Below are 27,317 nucleotides of genomic sequence, written 5' to 3'. Positions count from 1 at the left end.
TCACTTATCCAACTTAAAAAGAGGTTGGGTGGTAGGAAGTGATCAAGCCAGTGACATCTCAAATCATATACTTCTTGCTTCTTTTCAAAGTTTTTTTGGAGCTTGGTATCATTTGTTGAGTCATTGTGTTCTTCTGAAATCTAACAAGATAGTACTATGTAGCAGGTGACTGGAGTTCATCCTGATATCATTCATGTACATGAGTGGCAGACAGGTGCTTTGCCCCTGCTTTACTGGGATATGTATCACCTTCTTTCGCTCAAGGTATTTTACTTTCTTTTCTGTTATCGCTATTTGTATAGAGTTCATTTCTTTAAGTTTCTTACTAGAATAAAAAAATATTGTAAATCAATCATTTTTGCGTGTAATGTTGATAATATTTATGTACTTTGCAGAAACCAAGAATAGTGTTGACAATCCACAACATGGAGCATTATGGGGAATGCAGGTAACTCACAGCTTCTTTTTCTGTTTGTTATTATTCGAGTTGCCTCATAATTGTTTTCTTTATCATGTATTCGTGCTTCTTCATCTGGATTTTTCCTAATATACAATCTTACAAGTAGTACAAATTCCCTTGAGAAGTTAAAGAAATCTAAAGAAAATTACACTCTTCTTACCACATGGTTATGCATTGGATAGATTCATGCAGTATAACAATGATTAAAAGCCAGCTATTTTGAAAACCACCCCCTACTTAACCAATTCTGTTTCAATCTAAAATTCTGAAAATCCTGTTTCAGTCTATTCAATCACCATTAATATATTATTTAACCCCCATGATTCTGCTCTCATTCTACTTCCTATTCTATCTTTTCCTAATTTTCTGTCCTCTCCCTTTCTTTCCTTCTGACTGTCCAACATCAGTTTTTATTTTATTTTTTTATCTATACAATGACCAGGATTCCTGAAATCCAGGAGTTTCAGAAATAAACTCAAATGAAAACAAGACCTAATTACTCAAGTTAAACTTGATTGAATTGTGAGAATATTCTAATGTGCTGAAATTGTTGAAATTACGATTATGTCATTGCATACGTGATAGGAAAACTCATGTTTAACTTCATGAAGCAGAAACTGATTAAACAATATACTACTGATGATCCAGTCGTCAAAATCATGTCACTTTCTTCTTTATCTCTTAAGATCCATTGACTGCATCTTGCCTATGTGCAGATCTTCTTGTTCTTATTTTCGGACACTCTTGTTTTCTATCGCTAGTAGATGTGTTATAATACTTCTCACAACAATTGCTTTTTGCTGAATAAATGAATGAAAATTTGGATTCAAAGCTAGTAGGGAGCAACATATTTTGAATTGGCTGTGCTTGACTAATATTTAAGAGTCCTCTTTTTAAGAGCTAGAAATACGGTGATGTCAGTGCAGCAATCATAGTCATCTTATTGAGGAGTAAACGTTACATCTTTGAATTTGAATATATAAATTTCAAAAGCTCTGTTGGATCTGGTAGGGTGACTTGTAATTGTTGTATCGTTCAACACTTGGTTTAGTTCTTCTGTGAAAAATGTTTTTCACAAGTATTGGCTGGTACTGGATCTTGATTTAACAGTTGGAGCCTACTTCCAGTTATGATAGAATAAGAAAATGATGGTCACCATTTATATACAATCATTCTAGAAATGCTCTTATTTGTGCAAATTGAAATCTTAGCCCAAGTCTGTTTATTTATGCATGCCTTATTAATACTGAACCAGCCTGCGAAACCAACATATAATTGCTGATGAAAATGAAAGAAAGCATTTTTTTTTTTTAATATATTTTATTTATTTATTGTTTATCTCTATCTTCATTTTCCTGAACTTATGTCTATATAGACTATTGCATTGTGGTAAAACACATTTGTAACCAAATAAAGCTATATGTAACTTGTTCTAGTCGGCACTGCCCAATCCCACAGGACTATGGCTCTACTATTCTCCTTCCAGTCCATGTGGCTAGCAATAAGAATGGAACTAGAGGAAGGTAGCATTCATCTGAGTAAAAAGCCTTGAACTGGATAAGCTAAAGGTGCATGGAAATTGGGCAGTGTAAAGAGGTGATTGATGCTTTCAATGTTCCTCTTGCACATCATACATATTAAAGAGATAAACTAGATTTAAGATTTCTTATCATTAGTTTTGATCTTTTTGTGAGCGGAAGACTAAGCTATGATTTGGACCTTTCTAGGAACTATTTCTCTATGTATCATTTTAGAGCATTAAATACTTGGATTTCTAGGGCATCAAGCAGACTGTTGGAATAAGAATTCTTTGAAAAACTTCCAGGCTTCTCAGCGATTCAAAATCAATGGTCTTCGTATATCCAAAACCTGCGTCACACGCATAGGCACATACTCCAATAAAAAGTGAACTGCAGAGATTGAATTTAAGTTGAATGTTAATGTATCCGTTTCCACAAACAGTGCAAACTAGTGCATGGACTTACTCCTTAAATCTTTTGCCTAACCGAGTGTGTAATTCTTCTTCTTCAGTACAGTCTCTCCAACGTATCTTAAAGAGACACTTTGCTCTGGATGGCTTGCAAGCACATTAATAAGAAATCGCGACAAGTGAGTTTTTCAATACATTTTGCTTATATGTATTTATATTTTTTTCAGTACTTGGATTTAAAATCTTAACATTCCTGTCAAGTGCATATGTTGGCAACATAATACAGTTGTAGCTACTAGAGCCATTAATCAGATGATTTCCTTATAGTTAATGACTGTTATAGCTTTGATATTGGTTCTCTTTCCTAATACATTGTAGTACCTCCATCTGTTATCAATTGAAAAATGTTAAATTGCCTGTACACCAGCTTACTGTCTATAGAATCTACTTTAGACATTTACTCCTTAGTATTGTTAAAATATCAACTGATCTTGTAACATAATTTTTATGATTGTTATTAGTGTCTTAAGTAATTTCTACTATTAAATTGGATATTTTTAGTTACTGAAATTTTTATCAAATGTTAGGAATCATCATCGTATCAGTATAAAATTAAATTGTTAAATGAGTAACATAGGAAGTGACAGATTGCACTATCTAGTTAATTTTTTTAAGCAATTTGAGAATACTTATCAGTAAAAAGGAATAAAGGGTCTGGATTACATTTCTGATTAGTTTGGTCTGGAGTTTGCATACTATATGATGTTCTTGTACTTGCTACATGAAGTTTGCACGATCCTGTCCTTAATATTTTATATTTGTTTCCATAGTTTTTCTGCTAAACTTCATATTTTATACCTTACGGTGTGTGTCTATGTGTTCATATAGGTAGTTGAAAACATATTGTCTGTAGGTACAACACTAAGGGAGTACACGAAGGGGGTTGAGAATGATCTACGCCAAGTTGAGTTGGACTCTATTCAGGTTCGTGGTTATTTTGCTTTGCTGAGATGCTTTGTATGTAATGCTGTGGTGTCAAAGTACTTCAGTTGTTTTTTTTTTTTTTTAAAGTACTTCAGTTGTTTTATCTTATGTTTTTATAAAAAATTGTATTGAATCAATTCATGCCTTTGTGCCTTATCTTCGATTTCTGTGTGTTGTCCTATCACTCAGTGAGGGTTATGTATAACTGAGATGCTCTTTAATCATCTTCTTGTATCATACTTTAATTTTTTTTTCATCTATGAATTATTATTGATTGATGCTAGAACTTTTCCAATGCTGCAGGATTATATTGAAGATAGTGATAACTTGGTGTCCCTTCATGATCAAATTTGTGATTGCGATGCCATTTTGTCACAGATGGAGACTCTTCTCAGCGGTTTTCAGGTATGTTAATTCTTGTTGGGCAAGCCAGAAAAACTTGCAATCATCTGTCTTGAGATAACATCTTTTATTTGTTCTGTTGAATAAAAGTATTACAGTTACCCTTTTAAGGAATGTTTAGTATTTACTAGTTGCTAGTTCAATGAATAGTAAAGTTCTGATGTTCAAGAATTATATATGACTGATAACATTATGTATTTTCCCAATGTTGTGATTTAAAACTCCTGTTTGACCTTTAGTTCGTAAGTGCTGTATGGAACCCTCTCATGTAGTAGTTGATGCTTATTTATATAACTTTGCAACTGAAAAAGTGATAATAAAGTTGTGCAATACGGTCAACTATTTTTAGTAGTAGAACCTGTCATGGGTTGCAAATTGTTATCAAGTTGAGGAGGAAAAGAGCAAGCTAAAATTTTCTTTGTTGAGTATTTGACAGGAATCTGTGTAACAACGAATGTTGGATGCTAAAATACTTATTGCCGTCATAGCTGTTGAATCATTCCATACAATAAAATCAGGAGGTTAAGGACTTTGTAGGACACACGACATATTAGCAATGGGATGCTATTTCTAGAATTGCTCGGTATAAGCTGACAGAACTACTAGCTTCATATTTGCTGCTGCTCGAAGAAAGAAGTTTTAAAAATATGGTCTTACTTTCTGTTTATATCACAATACCCATGACTAGTGGTAAAAGCCTGTTGCAATAGCAAAAGTCACTGCTAAATGTGACATATATAGTTCAAGTTCTGAGAGCTAGCATCCACTGTACACAAAAATGCTGAAAAGGACCGTCCACTAATTTAGCCCTTCCAGGATATGAATTCATTGGTGTCATACATGATACCAAAATAATGATCCTTGATACAAGCATTATTAGGATTTGAGAATCGCACATAAGAGGCTTTATTCATTTATTTGGATAAGAACATTCAGGAATATTTCAAATATTATCCTCTCTCATTCATTCTTCTTTGCTTACATCAATTTATTCAAATTGGTTTCTTGGTGTTTATTTACAGTTTGTTGCTTAGCTTTTTAGTTGTCTTGGTAATGTTGTTTAGTTGTTCTTTGTTTTAATTGGGTCTTGTATGATCAGGATTACTAACATTTTTAGAAATTGTGTTCCAGTCTGAAACTGGTTCTATAAGTTCAGACATAAAAATACTCTAGGAGAAGTCAATGGATATGGGTCTGAAGATGAAGAATCGCAAGGTATGGTTTCTAGTGGGGAAGTTTTGTATCCCAGAAAATTCTGCTGTTATCCTTAATCTTAATGGAGGCTGTGATGGTTGTCAAGGAGCGACATCCACATCTGTTATTTTAATAAAATTAGTTTTGTCCTCTGAATTTTGTAGCATATGTGTTCTGTATTGGAAATATTAACCCTTGCCTTCTATTATTAAAATATTTGTGCCTACCTTTTTCCCTTTTCCTGGTGTGTGTGGGGTGAACAAGGACGAACTCTGTGCCTATGAGTATCATTTTTGAGAATATGCTGCTCGTCAGATAGTTAATTAATTGAGTAACAGCATCAGTAGTTCTACAAAAAGATCTTATGCTTTTGAAGTACTTTATTAAGCAAGATAATCAATGGGAAGGGGTTTTGGGTTAATTTTGTGCTATTGACTTTGATTTTTGAATTGTCCTGAGCTTTGTTTGAGCCTTTCATTCTGTTGTATAGGGTTTTTTTTTTTTTTTTTTTTTTTTGTGATCCTCTAAATGGATCCTAACTTTTGTGGACAATTTGTTCACTCTTCTGTCATTAATGTTTCAATCAATAGTATTCTCTTTGTTTCTTTCTTCTCCAAAAAAAACAAAAAAAACAAAAAAAACAAAAAAAATTGTATATCACATCCGAAAAGTTTTGTTTTTATATGGTAGGATTAATAGAGGGACCTCTGAGTGTTTTTTTGTTTCTCTTACAATAAATTATTTCACGTGAATTTGCAAAAAAAAAAAAAGTGTTGATATTTTATTTGGTTGTTTTGATTAGAAAGCAATTGCCATGTAGATTATCAACATGTGGACTGACTAGGATACAAAAATCTAAGTTTCAATTGTTGTTCTCATATGCACCTTATGTTTCAATTTCTTAAATATTTGTTGCTCATTAAGGGAAATGATTTTTATTTTGCAACTGCTCATATGTTTTCTTCCTAAAGGTCTCTTGGGTTAGTGGTGCTCTCTTTATGTGGTCGAAGTTTATGTGTGCAAGTCCTTGTCATGATTCAATTTTTGATCGATATAGATTTTAATATATCTTTTTCTCGGGAGGGCATGAGTTATAGTAGTTATAAAAAAAACGTATCATGTTTTACTTATGTCATCACTGGTGTGTTTGTGTGTAAAGGTGATGGAGAGTATAAATAATATTATCTGTCTTATCACTGAAGTTGTGTTGTCATCTTTTTAGAGCAGCTAGGTTGGTGAGGGTCATTATCAGTCTTGCATATTCCTAATTTGAGAGTATTTCTGTGCTTTGGTGGGGCAGAAAATCTAAATGTTTCTATAGCGATGTTAGTTCTTGCAACCCTTTGGGCAATATGGATGGAAAAGGATTCTGGAGGATGCAATTATAAGAGAGATTTCCTTCTTGTGGGCAGAGCTTGTCTTTTGATATCCTTATAGGTTTTTTTTAACTAAAGAATTTTAGGGTTCCTTATTTTTCATCTTTGGAAAGTGGTGGGCTTTTGTCCGGTAATGTTGGATGCTGAATTGTGTATTGAGATTGTAGAGTAGAGGCATTTTTTTACCACTGTTGTTTTGTACGTCTGGTGTTGGACCAATGGTTCACCTTATTGTATAGCGAAAAACATTATACTGTATCTTAACCCAAAAAAAAAAAAAAAAAAAAAAAAGTTTTACTGGTTACCATATTCGTTTGGAAAAGCTTTACAATACTAATACTTGTTTTTAGGGTTTTCATGAAGTCTATGTACAAGTCTTATCGATTTTAGATGGGATGCAGACCTGAAATTGAAATATAACCAATTGAAGATTGTAAAAGATTGTTTTAGCTCATTTCTATTTTGAACACTCCTTCCTTTGAACTCTATGTTCATCTCTTCTTTTTATGGATATAAAATATTTTATGTACTCCTTTGGTCTGTTTAGTCTTCTTTCTTCTTTGAAGTGCCCTAGCCCCTAAAGCTTAAATCATATTTATTGAAAGATCTGGACTTCACTTGTTCCTTTTAGTTCATTTCTTAAATCGTAACTTATGATGATTGGTCAAATTCCATAATTTCACCTTATACATGGATACACACACACACATATATGTCCTCAAGTATTTCCTTGTTCACCATAAATGTTGCTTTGTTATCCTATTTAATGTGGAAGCTACTGGTTTTCCTTTCCTTCATCATACTAACACATTTTCAGTGGAATTTTCATTTAGGTCAACAAGGAGTACATGAGAACACTTGAGATCTTAAGTAAGAAACTGAAATTTTTTGAAGTGGATCTTATGGTTAGAACTTCAAAAGCCCTTAAAGATGTTCAGCCGGAGCTTGAAAAACTAAGGCAGAAACCAACCCTCTTTCCATGTTTTTCTTCTCCACTCGCCACCCTTCTCTCACCCTCATCCTCCATCCTCCACTTTTACCATTAAACATCATCTGTCCCTCTAAGCCGCCACCTTCATCATTTCCATTACTTTTCTTTTCACGTTTTCTTTCACCAACCTGCGCTTTGTTGATTTGTTTTTGTTAATCTTTTTAGTTTGTTACGTTTCAGTTCTTCTTTGCTGCGTTTAGGGGTTGTATTTGGGTTTAACTCAAGCTTCTTGGTTGTTTGTTCTCTTGGCCTTTCCTGTCTTCTCTTTTGCTTGTTGGTGGCTGTTGTGGTGGAGTTGGTTTGTGTAGGTTGTTTCTTGGCTTGGCCGGTTTTTGAAAAAGGTGGGTGGCCGGAGTTGGATTGTTTGTGTTGTTCTTTTTTTGGAGTTGTTGTTGGTGTTGAAGTTAGGTAAGAGTAAGGGGCTGTTTGTGGTGCTGTTTTGACCGGAAATATAGAGTGGGTGGGTGGTGTAGCTTTTGTAGCCGGATTCTCACTGGTCACCGGAGTGTGGGTTCTTACTTTGGCCGAAGCTTTGTTATTTGGCTAGAGTGTTGTTTGCCATTTTGGGTCGTTGGTCATTAATTGGGTGGAATTGTTTGAATCCCTTCAATTGTTATCCATTGGTACCCTTCTTTCCCATTGGCTCATTTGGATTTTTGAGATTTTTTTCTCATCCACATTCTCTTTGGACTGGTTAAAAGGTTGTTTCATAAGTTTTTGCCACCTCACTTGTTTTTCATTGGTCCCCCTTTGATTTCTTTATCTCTTATCTCTTTGACGTCAAACTATGACAACTCAACAACCAATCATCCATCTCTCCCCTCCACCTCATCAAACTCAAGCTAACTCAGCCTGCCACGTCACCTAAGATGTCACATCACCAAAAAATCATTTTTTTCCCTCCACTTCCCAAACCTTCCCAAAGCCTTAGTTTACCTCCTGGTGGTCTTGTTCTTGTGAATTCTTTGAATGCAAGTGAGGCAAAGAGTTCTGGTGGAGTGATTAAGGAGTTGAAAGTTGTGAGTGGAAAAGCGATTGATAATGGTAAGGTTGGTTTTGTTCAAGTCAAGATGGTGAAGACCCCGAGTTCTAGCAGCTCCTTGTATGAGGAGGGTGACATTATCTTCCCAGGTGGTATCAATGGTTCTCATGAAAAAAGTGTGGAAATGTGTGATGGGAATGTGCTTGTTGATTCAAAGGCGCCTCCAATTATGAGCTATGGCGAGAAAGTGGTGAGTGGAGATGGGACTATTGGGGAAAAGGTGAATGGGGAATTAAAGCCAATTGGTATTGCATCCTGGAGAAAATTTTTTGTTTCGAAATCTAGTGCCCTAATGGAATATTTTGCACCGGAAATCCTTGATGACGGGAGGAGGATAAAGGTTATACCTCTCAAAGAGGTTGCTGATTTGGGGAAGGATAAATGGGGAAATTGTCTCGAGGGATTCTTCCTCGGTAGAAGGTTGCCTTTCTCTCTTGTGAGGGGCTTTATCGACAGGAATTGGAAGAGCTTCGGCAAGGTCGGTGTTGTCTCAAATGGGGTTGGGGGCTTTATTATGAAATTTGATAATGAGAGTTCTAGGGATGAGGCCTTGGAAGGGGGCCTTTAGCATATTGGGGGGCAGCCTCTTTTCCTCAAAAAATGGCGTCCGAATTTAAAAATGGCAAGTGAAGGCATTAGTAGTGTGCCGATTTGGGTCAAATTTAGTGAAGTGCCATTGGAGTTTTGGACTGCTAAAAGGGTGAGCTATGTTGCGAGCGCTATTGGAAAACCTCTTTACGTGGATAACATTACGGATGCTGGGGATAGATTGGAGTATGCAAGAGTTTGTGTTGAAATCGACACATCTTCATTCCTGAATTCAATGGAACTTGGCCTCCCAAATGGTGATTGTGTGAACATAGGGGTGGAGTATTATTGGAAACTGAGGGCCTGCCCTTGGTGTAAAACTTTTGGGCACAATTTGAAGGAATGTCACTTGGCCCTAAGAGTTGAGAAGGAAAGTGCCAAGAACAGGAACTCTAACCCAAGAATGGCAAATGGTGACTAAGAGGAAGGAGAATGTGTCAAAGGATGTGGTGGTGCAAGGAGAGAATGTGGGCGAGAGCTCTAGCCACAAAAAAGAGCAGCCCATTATTGAGTCGAGAGACATGGTTAGTAAAACAAAACCCTCCAATAATCAATTTGTGGTTCTTAGTTTGGGAAATATGCTGGATAATGGGGAAGTGGGTGTCAAAGAAGGTAATGAGAATGTTGAAGGTAGGATTGGAAAAGATAAGGGTGAAATGATGGGGGTTAATGTTCCTAGCGTGGTTGATTTTAACAGGGTCTATAATTGAGGTATGGGTGATGATAAGGGTAAGTGTGTTAAGGGGAATGAATGTGGGGTGAGTGTTCCTAACATAGAAGAGAGGGGATTGGAAGTAAGTAAGAGGTTGAATGTTTTGAGTGCTGGTGACAACAGAGGAGAAATAGCCCCACCTAGAAGACCCTTGATGGAAAACCATGAAGGGTGTGGAATGGGGTCTACTTCACCGGCGATTATGAGATTCGGAAATTTGATACGAGTCGATGAAAATGATGGTATTAAGGAGGGAAATAGAGGTCTTTCTAAAAGCCAAAGGAGGAGATTAGCCAGGAAGGTGAGAGAAGCTCCTAATGCCAAGTCGTCCCATGATTAAGCTTGCTGCGTGGAATGTAAGGGGTCTTAATTCCCCTTTGAAACAAAAAGAGGTTAGACATCTAATCTCTTCCAATAAAATTGCGCTTTGTGGTATTTTGGAAACTAGAGTTCATGAACCAAATTTTGGGTTACTAAGTCCTTGACATTTAGGGGATGGGATGAGGTGTAATTCATAACTATGTGTGCTGCTCTAATGGTAGAATTTGGGTTGCTTGGAATCCTAGTTTGGTGAGGTTTGAAATCATACAATCTACGACTCAAGCCATTCATGGTAAGGTTGTTATTTTGGCTCTAATTACTTCTTTGTTTGCTCATTTGTCAATGGCTCTAATGGTCTGCTGGAAAGGAAAGAATTATGGAGAGACTTGATGGGTAAAGCTTAAGATTTTGAGGAAATATCATGGGTGATTTCAATGCGATGAGATTTGGGCATGAGAAAATTGGGGGTTCTTATAGGTGGAGAAATTATGTTTCGGACTTGAATAATATGTGTAATGAGACTGGGCTTGAGGACCTTCGGTTTATGGGTAACTTTTTCACTTGGAGTAATATGAGAGAAGGGGAACATAGGATTACTACTGAGATTGATCGAGCTCTTGTGAATGAAAGTTGGGGCAGTGTGTTTGGTATTTCCATAGCCAATTTCTTTCCCCTAAGCTTTTTGGATCATTCTCCTTGTATTGTTGAATGTAGGGTTATGTCTTCACCTAGGAAAATCCCATTTCGGTTCTTCAACTTTTGGGCTCACCATGAAAGTTTAATTAGCATTGTTAGTAAGACTTGGGAAGAAGAAGTTAGGGTAGCCCTATGTATCAATTGGTTACTAAACTGAAAAGAGTCAAAGAAGCATTAAAAGTGTTTAACAAGAGGGAGTTTGGGAATATCTCGGTAAGAGTTATTGAAGCTAGAGAAAACCTGCTAAGGGTCTAGTATGCTCTTGCTTCTAAATTCTAGGGGCCAAGTGACATTCTTTCAAATTGTGCCCAAAAGTTCTACACCAAATGCAGACCCTTTGTTTCCAAGAATACTCCACCCCTATGTTCACACAATCACCATTTGGGAGGCCAAGTTCCATTGAATTCGGGAATGAAGAAGATGTGTCGATTTCAACACAAACTCTTGCATACTCCAATCTATCCCCAGCATCCGTAATGTTATTCATGTAGAGAGGTTTTCCAATAGCGCTTGCAACATAGCTCAACCCTTTAGCAGTCCAAAACTCCAATGGCACTTCGCTAAATTTGACCAAAATGGGCATACTAGTAGCCTTCACTTGCCATTTTTAAATTTAGACGCCATTTTTGAGGAAAAGGGGTTGCCCCCCAATATGCCAAGGGCCCCCTCCTAAGGCCTCATCCCTAGAACTCTCATTATCAAATTTCAGAATAAAGCCCCCAACCCCGTTTAAGACAATAACCACCTTGTCGAAACTCTTCCAATTCTTATCGATAAAACCCTTCACAAGAGAGAATGGCACCGAGGAAAAATCCCACGAGGCAATTTCCCCATTTATCCTTCCCCAAATCAGCAACTTTTTTAGGAGGTATAACCCTTATCCTCCTCCCATCATCAAGGATTTCCAGTGTAAAATATTCCATTGGAGCACTAGATTTCGAAACAAAAGTTTTCTCCAAGATGCAATACCAATTGACTTTAATTCCCGATTCACCTTTTCCCCAATAGTCCCACCACTTTCTCGCCATGGGTCATAATTGGAGGCGCCTTTGAATCAACCAGCACATTTCCACACCAACCTTATCTATCGCTTTTCCACCCACAACTTGCTGCTCCTTAATCACTCAACCAGAACTCTTTGCCTCACTTGTATTCAAAGAATTCACAAGGAAAAGACCACCGGGAGGTAAACTATGGCTTTGGGAAGGTTTGGGAAGTGGAGGGAAAAAATTGATTTTTGGTGATGTGGCATGACTAGTGATGTGGCAGGCTGACGTGCATCTTGGGTGATGTGGCATGATGAGTCAGCTTGAGTTTGATGAGGTGGAGGGTGGAGGGGAGAGTTGGTGAGTTGTCATAATTTGAAGTCAAAGAGATAAGAGATAAGGAAATCAAAGGGGGGCTAATGAAAAACAAGTGAGATGGCAAAAACTTATGAAACAGCCTTTTAACTAGTCCAAAGAGAATGTGGATAAGAAAAAAATCTCAAAAATCTAAATGAGCCAATGGGAGAGAAAGGTACCAATGGATAGCAATTGGAAGGATTCAAACAATCCCACCCTATTAGTGACCAACAACCCAAAATGGCAGACAACACTCTAGCCAAACAACAAAGTTCGGCCAATGTAAGCACCCATACTCCGGTGACCAGTAAGAATCCGGCTACAAAGGCTACACCACCCACCCACTCAACATTTCCGGTCAAAACAGCACCACAAACAGCCCCTTACTCCTACCTCACTTCAACATCAAACAACAACTCCAAAAAAACGAAAATAAACAAAACAACTCCAGCAACCAGCAAACTCCGGCCACCCACCTCCTTCCTAATCCAGCCAAGGCAAGAAACAGCCCACACAAACCAGCTCCACCACAATAGCTACCAACAAGCAAAAGAGAAGACAGGAAAGGCCAAGAGAACAAACAACCAAGGAGCTTGAGTTAAACCCAAATACAACTCCCAAACGCAACAAAGAGGAACTGAAACGTAACAAACTAAAAAGGTTAACAAAAACAGATAAACAAAGTGCATGTTGGTGAAAGAAAACGTGAAATGAAAAGTAATGGAAATGATGAAGGTGGCAGGTTAGAGGGACAGGTGATGTTTAATGGTAAAAGTGGAGGATGGAGGATGAGGGTGGAGAGACGGGTGGCGGGTGGAGAAGAAAAACATGGAAAGAGGGCTGGTTTCTAATCCTAGAGAGAAGAGAGAGTATTTTCTCTCACTAAGTATAAACACCAAGAAGGCAAAATTTTTGGTGTTCTCTTTGCTTTCTTCTTGGTGTTTATCTCCCTATGTGGTTTAAGATAAACCCCAAGAGCGGATGGCCGTTTGTAGGCTTGTTTCTTTTGATTCTTATTTTTGGGGCATGTCCCAAAATAGGCTGGTCGCCGTTTATTAGGCTTTTGTACATTTTTTTTTTTTTAATATAATTACCTTAACAAAAAAAAAAAAAAAAAAAAAAAACCTAAGGCAGAAAGCAGTTTCAAAGGTAGTTAATGGTGTTCCCAGGTGTTCACCCGAGCTGGTTTAGATTTTGACTTCTCTTATAAGCAATGATGATAGTTTTGAATAGGGAAGTACATGATGTCAAATGACCATGCAGTGAACTTTTCTTCACTGCACCTTTGTCTGCTAACAGAGCACAAATTCATTGTGACTTGTGACTATCTTCATTATTTGCAGGTTTTTGACTTCATTGTCCAGAAGCTTTATGCATTGAGAAAACCCAAAACAAACATTCAGATCCTTCAGCAGAATGTTCTTCTTAAATACAAGTGACTATCTGTTGGCACATATATCTTTTTGGTCGTTGTTATGATCATTTTTCAATATCTTGTTTCAACTCTGTAACTAGAAGCATTATTGGAGTTTATCATAACTGAACAGTTTTAGTTTGTATGACATCTGATTTATGTCATATCATTAGCTACTGATTTAAGTTTGATGCTATTAGTAGGTTGATTTTTTTAAAACCATTTTAGTTTATTTTACGTATTGCACCACTATTTCATGGTTCTTTGTCCTTGATAAGTTGTTTCGTAGTGCTATTAAATTGTCAGTAAAAACGTGTCACGATTCATTTTTAGCCTTTAATTTTTCATGTACTCATATCATTAGCTACATCATGAATTGTTGTAGTTTTGTAAATGTTTGGAGGAAGCTGGCATTTGGCCTTTTTTGTTGTGAAAAAAATTTTTAGGCTGTATATGGAGTTGAGTGCAATACTTGTTTTCTTATACCATGCTTGACATAAGGTATAGATGTCATAATTGAGATGGACCCTTAGTATTGTATTTCAAGTATCATATGTCATTTTCCTCTCATGTGTAGCTAAATAAAGATTGTTTAGTATCCAATTCTGTGAACGTGTTTGCTCTTGTTACCTGTCCTAATACTTATTCTAGTAATCAGATTTACTATTTATTATCTGAGGCTTTGGTTATTCAATTTATGTGTTTCATTTGAATCCTGCAGGGTTCATGTCGATTTTGGGCAAAAAAAATTTGCTTTTGATCTTAAGGCAAGTCTCTTCTTCTGTCATATATTTTTTCCTCTTTACTTTTAGTAATGAGCTTGTTCTTTTTTATGACACAGCTTTCTGTTTTCTGTGTTTCCTAAACCTTAAGCTTGAGGAAACTACATTTTGGTGCTTGAGGTTTGACCTAGTAACAGTTAGGTCTAGTAGATTGAGAAAGTAACGCTTGGGTCCATAACTACTAACTGCCATTATATTAAATGAACTGCGTAAGGGTACTTTAGTAATTCAATTATCTTTTATAATTAAAATATGTAATAAAATTATAAAAGTTCAAAAAATATTAAAAATATACACCCAACCCTCCCTCCTAGCACACCCCCTCCTCCATCCCACACCATCCTTGTGCAGCAGCCCCACCCCCCTCATAGCAGCCTTGCCCCAACCACAACAGAGCGCAAACCATTTGTAGCAGCCTATGAAATTGCTAGCAATAATTTTTTAATGCAAGAGTATCCCCCATCCTAGCATGCCTCAAACCCCCTCACTGTATAAACCCGTGAACCAATAGCCAACACCTCTAGCAAGCCGACAACACATCTCCGTACCCCACCCCACCCAAAGCAACACACCCTCTTACCCCACCTCAACAGCCCGCATGTAGTAGCCCTTGCAACCTACCCGCCATTTCATCCACTCAAGACAAATTATTTCACACCCAAAAAAACAAAAACAAAACTCTTTGTTGATTTCGGATTCACAAGTTTTGACTTATGTTGATTATGGATTCACAAGTTTTGACTTATGTTGATTATGTATTAGGGTTTTCAAGATTTTTAGGTGACTTATGTTGATTATGGAGTTGGAGTGCAAATTGGCAAAGTGGGTGGGTTGGGGTCTTTTTTATTTTTTTTAAATCTTTAATTTTGTAACATTTTTAGTTTTTATTTCATTTTATAACTATGTTAATTTTTTAAGTTAATTCTCATAAGACAAAATGGGGTCATTTTAGACTTCTTATCACTTTTCTTGGGCGACTCAAAAAATTGTAAATGGTAGGTTAACTAACAAGGACCAAACTGTTACTTTCTGAATTTACTGGACCTAACTCACTTAGGACAAACTTAAGGGACCAAAATGTACCTACCTCCCTTAAGCTTTTATATTGGTGTGTACTTGCATAAGTATTTGTGGATAAGGAGGAAGCTCAAACATGTTATATTTTGAAAATTTACCTTTGGATGCCATAGAAAGGTTTTGTAACAGTTTCAGAGCTTTTTCATTTGTAATCTGCATCTTCATGCCTTTTAAAACTTGATTTCTATTTATACTCAGTTTAAGCAGTTAATAACTATCAAATATTATGTTTGCTGAATATAGAGACCCACTGCATTGGTGTAGTTGTTATTGGAGCTTAGATTTAGTCCTGCTGGATTTGAATGATTTTTTTCAATTGTGCACTGATATACACTCTATGAATTGTTGTGAGACTTAAATCCTTAAGTGGTGGTTATTTTGCAAATTCGTTTCTTCTTTCCATGTTTCTTGTGCCCATAAAATGTGAAATATGTTTTCTGCATCATCTCATTTTCTATGCTCAAAATATACAAATATTATTATTCCATTGTTATATTCATTTATCAGACCAGAAGCTCTTTTTGATTTGTTTTATTTTGTTAGTTATTATTATTTATAAGAAACTCGAGTAAACTCAGATAAATTGAAGAAGTATTGAACAAGCTGTCCACCATATATCTATCATTAACAAGTCAATACAACCAAAACAAAAACTAACTAAAAGAAACGGACAAATAAAGTCTTGAATCTACAAAAACCTGAAAACTAAACTTCTTTAATCGGTCACTACAGTTCTCCCATTCTGAATCTTTATAATTAATTTTTATGTGATTTAAAAAATATTTAGAATTGAAAACACTACAATGTGTTTCAGTTCCTTTGTAATTTAGATTTAGCATCTTTGGGTTTTAATGTTAAGATTTAAATTCAAAATATATTGGATAGGTCATTTAGGTGAAATTTTGACAGTTAAGATTCCTAATTTGTTTATTGGGATTTTTAATGTTTTTAGGATAACTAAAAATTAACATTTATAGTTTGCATCTTCTTGGCGGAATTTGGTGCAATCAGCCATTCGAACACATCTACCTAACTTTGGAGAAAGGGTGTTATTCTTTGATAGTGGTTATATATATATATATATATTGTTGAAGGCATGAATTCGTATAGTCCCTCCTTTCTCTTTTTCTCTTATGATGTCTTTTTTTTGTTGTTTTTTCTTTGATTCTTGGCCTAATTCTAACTTGTCCAAAGCCAAGTTATTTAATTCCAAGCAGATAGAAAGATGGTTAGGTTAACTCATTAACCCAAAATGTTAGCAGCTATTGAAGAAAATTTAATTTAAAGTATCATTTGATTGTAAAGTCCATTAGCCTTATAAGCTAAAAACATAAAAAAAACTTCTTTTTTTTTTTTTTTTTTTTTTTTTTTTTTTTTTTTTTTAACTTAATTTTTATCTCTTCTTCTAAGTCTGTCTTTCAATCTTCTTTGGAAATTTCTAATACCCATTCCTCATTAGTTGCTCTGGTTATTACAAAAGTTTTTCGAATGGGTTTGTTTAAATCAAAGCTATCCATTAGTCAAATTTTCCTTGAAGCAAGCTTTGCTTGATCTTCAAAGTTCTTATTTGAATGGGAACTACCACATCCTACTATTCATCAGTGCTTTTGTATATAAGGAAATTGACTATAAGCAGCACCTCCCGATTTTAACTTTCCATCGTGATATCACTTGAGTCAAAAATGAATTCTAGTTGTCTTTTCAATTAGTGATAATCACTTGTAGAGTCGAAAATGAATTTTTGGGTGCCTTTCAAGTTGGAGTCCTATACACACACACATTCTCTTTACTTGAGAGATGGCACTGTTTTTTGGCTCTAAATTCAAAAACCTGCTGCTAAGCTGCTGCATGCACTGCCATGGTTGCATGAAGCGCAGCACCCACCCACTACTCTCCAAAGTTCCACCACTAATTACAAATATGGAAATTCCTCAACAAATAACTAAGCGACATGGTTTTGGTTCTACTTATGAAATTCCACACTACCCAAGCTCAAATCAAACGCAAAGTAAAAAAAAAGGCATCAAGTAACTAGAACATTTGTACTAGATTTAGGAATTGTAGAATGAGAGAAAAGATTTAGAAGAGGAGAATTTGTAATTTTTTTTCTGTTATTTTTTATTTAGAATTTTCCTTTTAATATTATCTTGTACCCATATTTGTTACAACTATTGCTTTGTTTTCATGTTATCTACAACATTGTCTGCCCTGGTAATAAAATAACTAATTTCTCCACAATCATTGAAGTTTACATAATCAAAATTTTCTTTTGATAGCTTCTTATACCAGTAGTAAGTTCCTTTTATTTGCACTTTCTCTTTTAGAGAATCATCTTTCATATCAATTGATTTATACTATGTATCCACCTATTTATAATAAAATAGTATTTACTATAAAGCTGTTACTAACAAGAAAAGGTAACCAAACCACTTTATATAAAAGATGAAAGTGAAGATTAGCATTTATAATAAAGTTAATTAAATAAACCTTGAGGGTAATCCCTATTTAAATACCAAAATCCCAAAATTTCTATATTCTTCTGCATCAGGTGGCTTTTGAGGTAAGAGATGATGACAGTGCTTTTTAATCAAGATAAATCGTGTAAATTTGAGGTTGAAAGACTTGTTTTCTGATTGATTTCCTAGTTGCTATGACTAATTAGCTACAATAAAAAAATATTTGGAATTGTTGGGAGGAAATTTGCAATATGATCCTAAAGTTTTGATCATTGTGAGATTTTGAGTTGGAATTGTGAATGCATTTACTTGTGATCCCCAATTTAATCCCCTATACTGGTCATTGTTGTCTTCATTTCCATCGCTGATTAATGTCCTACAATTATAAAGCTGAATTCTCAGATGGAGGATTTTTTGAATTAAACAATAGGGGTTTTCTTTAATTTTTTTTTTTTTTTTTTTTTTTCTCTTGGACAATTTTTTTAATCAGTAAAAGTGCTTCAGTCCATGTTTCGTTTATATTTATCTCGTTTAACCTCTTTCTCTTTTGTATCATCGTTAGGAATATGAAGCGCAGGAAAGGATGAAGCAACAAACGACAATTGAAAAGATATCACTACCACCAAATATTAGTTATGAGTAAGTTTTCACTAATCTTATAGAAATATCTTGAGCAGCAAATTTACAATTCAGACTTTGACTAGGAAAGTCTCTATTAAACTATGCATAAGATACCAAGTGCTAAATAATTCTTGGGTTATTACTAGAGTACATTATAGTGAAGCTATAAATTATAGAATTGTAACTGACTCCAAAAATTATAGAAAGACTTAAACCAACAGCATAAGACTTCTGAATCAGAAAGAAAATAGGACTAATAGATCCTGTTAAGAAACTAGAGAATATCTGAATGAGGCCCACATCAGAAATTCCACAACAATTCTGAATTCCTCTTTTGCCTTCCAGGTTTTCTCAAGCTTTGGTTTTATAGTATGTAATCTTTCCTTTAGTGTATTGGTGACTGAGATTAATGTTGCCATATCTTTGATCAATTATTATTATATTTTACCATTTTTAGAATTATTGATTATTGTACTTTTGGTGGGCAGGCTTGTTTGCTCATACTTACTGCATTATGGCTATGAAGATACACTTCATTCATTTGACTTGGCCAGTAAAAGTGCTGTACCTCCTGTCTTTATTGCTCAAGAAAATGGTGTTGATGAACAGGACATCACGTATGCATTAAATCAGAGAAAGACTCTTGGACAAGTAGGATTTTGACTCTTTCATAAAAGTGATAGGTTCATTTTTTTAATTTTTTTTAATTTTATATTTAATTAAATTTTATGAAATTTTCATTGAAAGAATATGTATATTCCTGACTTTTTGAATCCTATGTAGACTACTTGTTTGTGCTTCTTTACTTTTTGTTTATTTATTTCTTCATCCCTTTTCTGAAAGCTAAAAGTATATGGAGTAAACTATTTTAAAGTTATTTGGAAGTTATACTGCATCCCATAAAACATCTTTATCCAAAAGATGAACTAAGAATCTGTGCCAACTAGACAGACAGAATGCTTTTAGAAAATGTACCCAATAGCATATCTTAGGTACATAGCTTTGAAAAGAAGTTTGAGCCAGGGTATTATTCAGAAGAAAATGACAATCTCAGCATATGATACAATATAGAATTAATTTTGCTCTACCATTTGGATGAAATGTCCGAAGTTATTAATTAATGACTTGTGTAACTGTACAAGGTAATTAATGTAGGCAAGAAATGTGGTGAATTGGCAAATATATGGGAAGTTGGTAATTAATGACTTGTATATCTGTACAAGGAAATCTAGTCATTAATATGTCCATTCAACTGATGAATATTGAAAATGTATGTCCACTATAATTTATCTGTTTGGTGAGATATGAGAAATTAAACGGTTAGAATGGTTTCTTAGTTGTCAAATGATGGAAAAAAATTTCTAAGAGCAATTATGTGGGAACTGTTTCATATACTTTCTGTTTGAAACTACTGGACCAATCTTGAATCAAATGATTTGACATGTTAAGTTGTTGGAAGTCTTAAATTATTTTGAAAATTGCCCTAAAAAAATCAATGTTTAAGTGAAGAAATTAATGCAATTTGTCTTAGTGGGAAGGTATTATTTTAACAGGACAAATTAAAGTCTTATTGATGCAGCGATGTTGGCAATTCGGAGTATATCTATGTATTCTTATATTTAAAGAGTTTATGATTACCTCATTGATACCGATTTGCTATATCTATGAACTATGAGAGACTTCCAAATGTAGCTCATCTTTAGTTATATTATTTTTCTCTGTTTCTTAGAGTCAGACCTCCACACAATCTTGTTGATTAATCTTTCTGCATAATTAATTTTAGAAAGCTCTTATATGATATCCAAGGTATTTTGTTCATCTCTTTCACAATTATTTTCTCCAATTTAGGTTGATGTTATTAAATTTTGTTCTGATGATTATTTTTTGCTATCTGCCTTGTGTCTGGACAGCATCAGTTTAGTCGTTATATGATGTAGATTTGGTTAAATCATTTTCTTTGTGAATGAAGCTAATAAGGAGTGGTGACATTGATACTGCATTTTGTAAATTGCACAATTGGTACCCATGGATTGTCCAGGTAGACTTTCTGAAATTCCGAGTATTTGCTGTAAATGAATATGCTGCAGTTTGTATGTGAATTAATAAGGCACATCTCTGACCTGATTCCATTATTGTTTATCTTGTTTTGTCTTTTTATAGCAGCATAACATTTGTTTATGACATTGAAGAGGATGTTTATAGCATTGAAGAGGAGGTATTCCACAGCCTCAGTTCTTTTCCTTTCACCATTGTGACTGTCTTGGTTTGTCATTAGTATGTGGCATTCGGGATTTAATTGGTCAAACCCTGCTTTGGTTATTGGATTTTCATGTCAGGTTCTTGGTGAAAATTTTTGTTCATAATTATTGGCAGAACTAGAATATTATAGCATGTTATCTACTTCTCCAGGCCAAGGTTCCTTGTGATTTTCCCAGGGCTCAGGTTAGGAAGAAATTCTGAGGATGTTGGCAGGATCAGATTGTCTCTGCTCATTGTGCTGAGCTATTTTGTGCATCAGCATCCTTTGTTCTAGGATATGTGCATATGCTAATAGGAAGTTACAGTGCCCATTTTCTTGATTTAAATTTGACCTAGTGCTGCAGGTGGATTTGTTATTTATTGATTTGGGAAGAGAAGCATCCCAAGTCTTTGAGATCATGGTTATGAATCATGTTCAATAGCTTTTGCAATGAAATTCTTCCCTTTACTTGTTTTCATGTTCTAAAAAGTCCACAACTAATACTAGTGTTAGATAACAAGTTTCTGTGCTTTGCCATTTTATTCTCCTAAGACTGATTATTAGTGAAACTGGAAGGCCAGTGCCTTCCAAAAGAACGATACTTAATTTATCCAAATTATAACAGTGAATTTTGCTTTCTGAAGGATGATAAATCTTCTACTTGTTTTCTACTGCACTATCGAAGTGTATCGAGTTAGTACGGGTATAATTTTCTTCCTTATTGTGTTTCTTAGTGACTTCATGTTGCAGAAAACCAACCAAATAGCTTCATATTAGAATTTTTTTTTTTGTTTTATTAGCAAGGAATAGTTCCATATTTTGGCTTCATCTCAATGCATTCCCTCATGCCTCGAATTCCCTTTTCGTCTAAATTAATATAGAAAAAAGTTTATGATATTTCTTTAAAATGTGTCTATATCATATTTGAAAACTTGTTAAACACACATGGTTATCCAGATTTATATTACTCTCACGATCACATCTTTGATCATTCTTAGGTTATAAAGTAATTTTAAGGATGTCTTTTTTCTTAACTCAAAAAGGATTGGGCTGCTGGAGTCTCTTAATTTCTGAACTCCCAGGTCTTTTATTTTGTGGATTGCTATTCCACCTCTTTACGAATCAATTCTACTTTAATAAACATTTTCATGGCTTAAAAAAAAAAGTTAAATGTTTTCATAGGCCCTTCTTTTAGTTAGTTAGGAAACCCTAAATCTTTGGTAATATTACATAATTATTATAGCTTTTGGCCTTCAGTGATGAAGAGCTATTGGGAGGAATGGGTGCAGGTTAAAGTCTTATCAAACTTTAAAAAACTCGATATTATGTAATTAGATTTTTCATGTTGCATGCAGGTTGGAGCAGTAGAGGAGGCTGTGAAGTATGGAAGGACTGAATTAGCAAAAATTTTTGGGTTGGCTGGATTTGCTGATTTGGTTCAGGTATGAGAGAAGTCTTTTGGCAGTAAGTACAATGTTGTTTGCTTATGTGAAAGCTACTTTTATTATTAAAAAAAAAAATGTGTAGGACTGTGTTGCTTTACTGGCATATGAAAAGCCACAAGAGTTATCTGTGGGTTATCTTCTTGAAGATTCACAACGTGAGGTTATCTTCTTTTTCTTTTTAAATCTGATCGCCCAATTTCGTTCATTTCTCAGCGGATCAGATTTCCATTTCAGTAATGATTTCTTAACACTTTCCTTTTGTAATGGTCTGAGCCCAATTCTTTGCCTACTAGTAACTCTAATTTTCTGATGATTGTATTAATGTTTGAAGACATTACTGAAGCTCATGAAAAAGATCATTTGCAGTTGAACACTTATTTGCAGTTGAACACTTACATTTGTTAACTTGGCACCACGCCCTTGCCAAGGTAAGGAGTACTACATGCTCCATTTCAATCAGATTACTATATGCCCCATTTCAATCAGATGAAGGAATGTTTGATATTTGTTTTTTTTTTTTTTTTTTTTGGGTAAGTAAGCTTTTATAGGAAGGGAAAATAATGTACAAAAGGCTTAAAAGTCGGTCAACCTACCTCAGGACAATCCCTAGGTTAGGAGCAAGGAATGATACTATCTAAGTCTACCCTTAATCTTCTCTTTTTCCCATTCCTCTTGTCAAAGGAATGGAACCAAGCAGAGATTAAAGAATGCAATGAATGCCGCATACCACAGGACATGCAATGGGTTAGGTTCAAAAGTATCAGAATACAAAACCCATATGCATAAGCATTAGCAAGAAGACATAGCGCTAAATCAACACCCCAAGTCTTCCAATTGCCAAAGTAGCCTCTTCTAGCACAATCACCAGCCGGGATGTCATATAACCAAATCCCCTTACACGACAAAAAACTCATCACATAACAACAAACCATATAATTAGCTCCCATGGGATGTTTTAAAAATAGACATGGGGAGACCCCATTTCTCAGCAAGTCCTCTATTGTAGTTATTCTTTATGATCTTGTTAAGGTCCATAGCTCTCTCCCTCACCACATTCTTGATAGAGTTGTAGACAGTATGTGCATCCTTGCATTCCCCACCAAAAATCTGACTATTCCTCTCTCTCCAAATAGAGTAACAGTGGCTCCAAAACTTAGTTTCCCTATAAAGTACTTTAGCTTATTTTTCCTCCACCTACTAGCTATGTGCTCAACATAATTGTTCCAAGGCCGGGTGACATACCCAAGAGAAGAGAGCTCAAGGATTTGGTTCTAAATCCTTTGAGTGAAAGGACAAGCAAAAAAGAAATGATCGATTGTTTCTTGCCCATGATTTCAAAAATAACACACATTGTTAGAAGCTATTCCATACCTTCAGTTTGTCCCTGGTCTGAAGCCGATCCTTACATGTCATCCACGTGATCATGGAGTGTCGTGGAATAGCTTTTGGGAATCATACAAGGTGATGTCACTCCACTCGGTGTTGGTGCACACGAGTAACCTCCCAAGCCGATTTTATAGAGAACTTACCGGATGCATTAGGCTTCCAAACAACCACGTCCTCGCCCTCCTTTGGATCCAAGTCGATAGAATCCTTCATGTCCATCAAAACCCAAGAATTAGCCGTTGGCCATCTCCACCTTGTCTCATCCCAAATCTCACACACCTTAGCAAGATGATGTAGCCCCGAATCATACACAATGCGGTTGCCATATCTATCCTTGAGAGGGCCTCTTAGGTGCCAATTATCATGCCAAACATAAGTTGCTTGACCATTTCCGATGATGGCTTTGATGTACTCTTTAGCTTCCCTTCTAAGCTTCAAAATGCTCCTCCAAACCTAAGAAGCATCCAAAGGTATAGGAATCTCCCAAAAGCTCTTCCTTGTCAAGTGGGTTGCTTTGATCCACTTAACCCATCCGAAGCCACTACGTAATTGATTAATATTCCAAACATGTCTCATCATGGCTGCTTTATTCCAATTCTTAGCTCTCACAATCCCCAACTCACCTTCTTCAATAAGGGCACAAACCTCTTTCCATGCAACTTTGGCCTTTGAGGTTTTCATGTCACTCCCAGACCATAGGAAAGCCCTTAACTCAGCATCAATTTCATAGAGGATCTTTGAAGGGAGCACGAAAGGAGATGACCAATAAACTTGAATGCTAAAAAGAATAGCTTTAATGAGAATTATCCGACCAGCATAGGAGAGAAATTTGCTCTGCCAAGATTGAATGCGAGCCAAGATTTTGTCCACCAAAGGTTTGCAATCAGCAAGGGAAAGCTTTTTGGTTATGAGAGGGACACCCAAATACTTCATTGGTAGCTTTCCGTCTTGATACCCAAGGATCGGCAAGAGAGCTTGTTTGCTCTCCTCACTCACCCCGGAGAAGAAAATGTTGCTTTTTGAGGGGTTTGCTTCTAACCCCGCCCAAAAAGTGAAATGATCCAATGCTTTCTTGACAATGCCAAGAAAGTTTTCATCCGCGTGGCAAAAGATCATTAGATCATCTGTAAAACAAAGATGGGTTAGGTTTACTCTTGGCACCTCCAATGGTGCTTCAAAGAAGGTTCAGCCGTTGCTCTATTTAGAAGTCTTGATAGCACCTCTATGATAATCACAAAGAGATAAGGAGAGATAGGGTCTCCCTGCCTAAGCCCTCTAGAAACGCTAAAGAATTCGGTTAATTCCCCATTAACGGCTATGGAGTATTTAGGAGTTTTGATGCACTCCTCTACCCACCCAATAAACTTCAAAGGAAACCCGAGAAACTCTAGAGCTTTAATAACAAAATCTTATCTTATAGAATCATAAGCTTTCATAAGGTCTACCTTCATTACACATCTAGCCCTTTTGGCCAACTTCCTATCATAGTGGTGGAGAAGTTCTTGGCTCAAGAGGATATTGTCCACAATTTTCCTCCCCCCCACGAAGGCAGCTTGGGCTTTGTTGACGAACTGAGGCAAAACTTTTTTAACTCTATTGGCCATAATCTTGGAGATGCATTTGTAGATGGTGTTACAACATGAGATCGGCCGAAACTCGCTACAAGATGAGGGGTTTTCATTCTTTGGGACTAAAGCAATAATGGCACAATTCACCTCTCTAAGCATCTTTCCAGACTTGAAGAAATTTTGGATCGCTTTAACAACATCATGACCTACAATATCCCAAGCTTTTTTAAAGAAAAAAGCTCCATAACCATCTGGCCCCGGTGCTTTGTCTTTACTCATTCCAAACATGGTGTCTTGAATCTCTTCTTTGGAAACCTCACTAATCATGGAGTTGGCCTCCTCCTCCAAAATAACAGGGGTGATAAGTTCCTCCATTACTTCATAGGAAACGCCCGCACACTTATCTTCGAAAAGATTTGAGTAGAAAGACACAAACTCCTCTTTGATTCTATCTTGATCACTAGTAACCGAAACTTCCCCAATTTCTAAGGACACAATCTTATTTCTATTCCTTCATCTAGCAATCGATTTAAAGAAGTAAAAAGTGTTGGCATCCCTTTCGCGTAACCATTTAACCCTAGACTTTTGCTTGGCTAATGATTCTTCGACTTTTGAAAGCTTGACCATCTTTTCCACCTTAACTTTCTCCTCTTGCAAAAGAGCACCATCAACTGGATCCACAACAAGCCTTTCTTGGAATTGGGCTAGATCATCTCTAGCAGATTTCACTATTTTCGAAATGTTCCAAAACTCCTTTCTATTTAGTCTCTTAAGCTCAACCTTCAACGCTTTTAGCTTAAAGACCAGCCTATACATGGGGTTACCCTCCACCTCCAAACTCCACACTCTCTCCACCATAGATAAAAAGTCTTCATGCTCCGCCCAGAAGTTGAAAAACTTGAATGGGGATTTCTTACCTTGAAAGTTCAGCCCACTATCAAACACCATTGGGCAATGGTCCGATATGCCCGGAGTAAGGAAGGATGCAAAAGAGTTGGGAAACCTGCTGCTCCAATGCTCATCACACATCACCCGATCAAGTTTGCACCAAATCCTTCTATTGAGCTCTCCTCTGTTATTCCAAGTGAAGAATGACCCAATGGCATTAAGATCATCAATATCAGCTTCCTCACACATGTCATTAAACTCTTCACATTGCGAATTCCATTGATTAGAACCTCCTTTCTTTTCCCCTGAAAATCTAACCGCATTAAAGTCACCTATAATAACCCATGGCTCACGTTGGCTAACATTGGCATGGTGAATAAGTTCCTTCCATAGCTCCTTCCTTTCCCCTACACTAGTCATCTCATAGACAATAGAACAAAAGAGCATGGAATTATCTTTCAAAATTCTAACCTTACAAAAAATTGCTTGAGCTGAAGTTTGGATAACCTGCACATGCAAAATATCTCTATCCCAACCCACCCAAATTCTCCCCCTTTTACAAAAACAATAGTTCTCAACCATAGCCCAATTGCAGAACACCATTTTACTAACAACATCCATATTATTCGCCCTAACCCTAGTCTCCAAAACAGTACATAAACTTAAAGTATTGTTACTAATAAGATTCCTTACCTCTTTTTGTTTAATGGGGGAATTAAGCCCCCTAATATTTCACGCAGCAACTTTAACCATGGCTATGAGGTAGTTTCGGTGGAGTTCTTGCCTTCTTTGCTAGTTTCTTCCTTTTATTCTTAGAAAGACTTCCCTTTTCCTTCTCCAATCCTTCCTTTTCATCCACGCGTACCAGGTTCCCAAACGGTTGACAAATTGGAGAGCTAGTTCCCATGTCACCGTCCTCAAACATATTCAAGGAAACATCCTTGATAGTTGGAGTTCTCTCCTCTCTATCCTCATTTGCATTCGTAGCTTCCTCTCCCAAAACCGCTCTACCACACTCTGTTTCACTTTCCAACCCTTCCTCAATACCATTCCCGCTCTTCCTCTCCTCCTCGTCAGCAACATCTCTCTTTTCCTCACCCTCTTCAGATAGCACCTCAAATTGGTTCACATTCTCACAAGGTTTAAGGACCTTACCTTCCTTCTTTCCCTCTACCTTTTGCTGACTTACTTCGCGAGGGACACTCATATTCTTCTTACTAGCAACTTATCTCCATTCTTGCACATGAGGAGAAGTCGGCTTTTTGTGTAACAACGGTCTGGTTTCCTTAGGAATCAAATGACAGTTTCTTTGAAGGTGCCCAAACGTTTTGCACCAAGCACAGGTAAATGGCTTCCATGCATATTCCACCTTAACTAATGCAATCTCACCACTTGGCATCTC

At 36.1% G+C, this 27,317-nt stretch overlaps 2 protein-coding genes, 1 long non-coding RNA gene and 1 pseudogene across 3 annotated transcripts; 3 read left to right on the top strand and 1 right to left on the bottom strand.

The window, feature by feature from the left end:
- Window positions 1–161: 161 nt before the first annotated feature.
- On the top strand, window positions 162–2,581 carry LOC116130542. Its single transcript, XR_004128068.1, has 3 exons — window positions 162–264; window positions 396–448; window positions 2,492–2,581. It is a non-coding gene; the product is annotated as an uncharacterized LOC116130542 (long non-coding RNA).
- A 139-nt stretch (window positions 2,582–2,720) lies between these two features.
- Window positions 2,721–6,192, top strand: LOC116130578 (annotated as a pseudogene).
- Window positions 6,193–7,178: 986 nt separating this feature from the next.
- LOC116130577 (ran-binding protein M homolog) lies at window positions 7,179–22,410 on the top strand. Its single transcript, XM_031416293.1, has 10 exons — window positions 7,179–7,304; window positions 13,170–13,188; window positions 13,383–13,474; window positions 14,175–14,220; window positions 18,331–18,407; window positions 18,878–19,040; window positions 20,359–20,483; window positions 20,550–20,604; window positions 21,984–22,070; window positions 22,156–22,410. Exons 1-10 carry the CDS (start codon window positions 7,195–7,197, stop codon window positions 22,381–22,383), a joined length of 1,002 nt encoding a protein of 333 aa, XP_031272153.1. The 5' UTR covers window positions 7,179–7,194; the 3' UTR covers window positions 22,384–22,410.
- A 3,130-nt stretch (window positions 22,411–25,540) lies between these two features.
- Window positions 25,541–26,536, bottom strand: LOC116130575. Its single transcript, XM_031416292.1, has one exon. It carries the CDS (start codon window positions 26,534–26,536, stop codon window positions 25,541–25,543), a length of 996 nt encoding a protein of 331 aa, XP_031272152.1.
- Window positions 26,537–27,317: the final 781 nt, after the last annotated feature.

This window comes from Pistacia vera, unplaced genomic scaffold, assembly GCF_008641045.1.
Source record: "Pistacia vera cultivar Batoury unplaced genomic scaffold, PisVer_v2 Contig223, whole genome shotgun sequence".
NCBI classification, from domain to species: Eukaryota; Viridiplantae; Streptophyta; class Magnoliopsida; order Sapindales; family Anacardiaceae; genus Pistacia; species Pistacia vera.
Note: the sequence above shows the minus strand (reverse complement) of the source record. Positions and strands in the feature narration are given on the sequence as shown.

Coding starts and splice junctions, on each gene's coding strand:
- LOC116130577 (XM_031416293.1), top strand. CDS start 7,195: ATGAGAACACTTGAGATCTTAAGTAAGAAACTGAAATTTTTTGAAGTG. Junction 13,475..14,174: donor AATGTTCTTCTTAAATACAA/GTGACTATCTGT, acceptor TGAATCCTGCAG/GGTTCATGTCGATTTTGGGC. Junction 19,041..20,358: donor AGAGAAAGACTCTTGGACAA/GTAGGATTTTGA, acceptor TTGTGAATGAAG/CTAATAAGGAGTGGTGACAT.
- LOC116130575 (XM_031416292.1), bottom strand. CDS start 26,536: ATGGATGTTGTTAGTAAAATGGTGTTCTGCAATTGGGCTATGGTTGAG.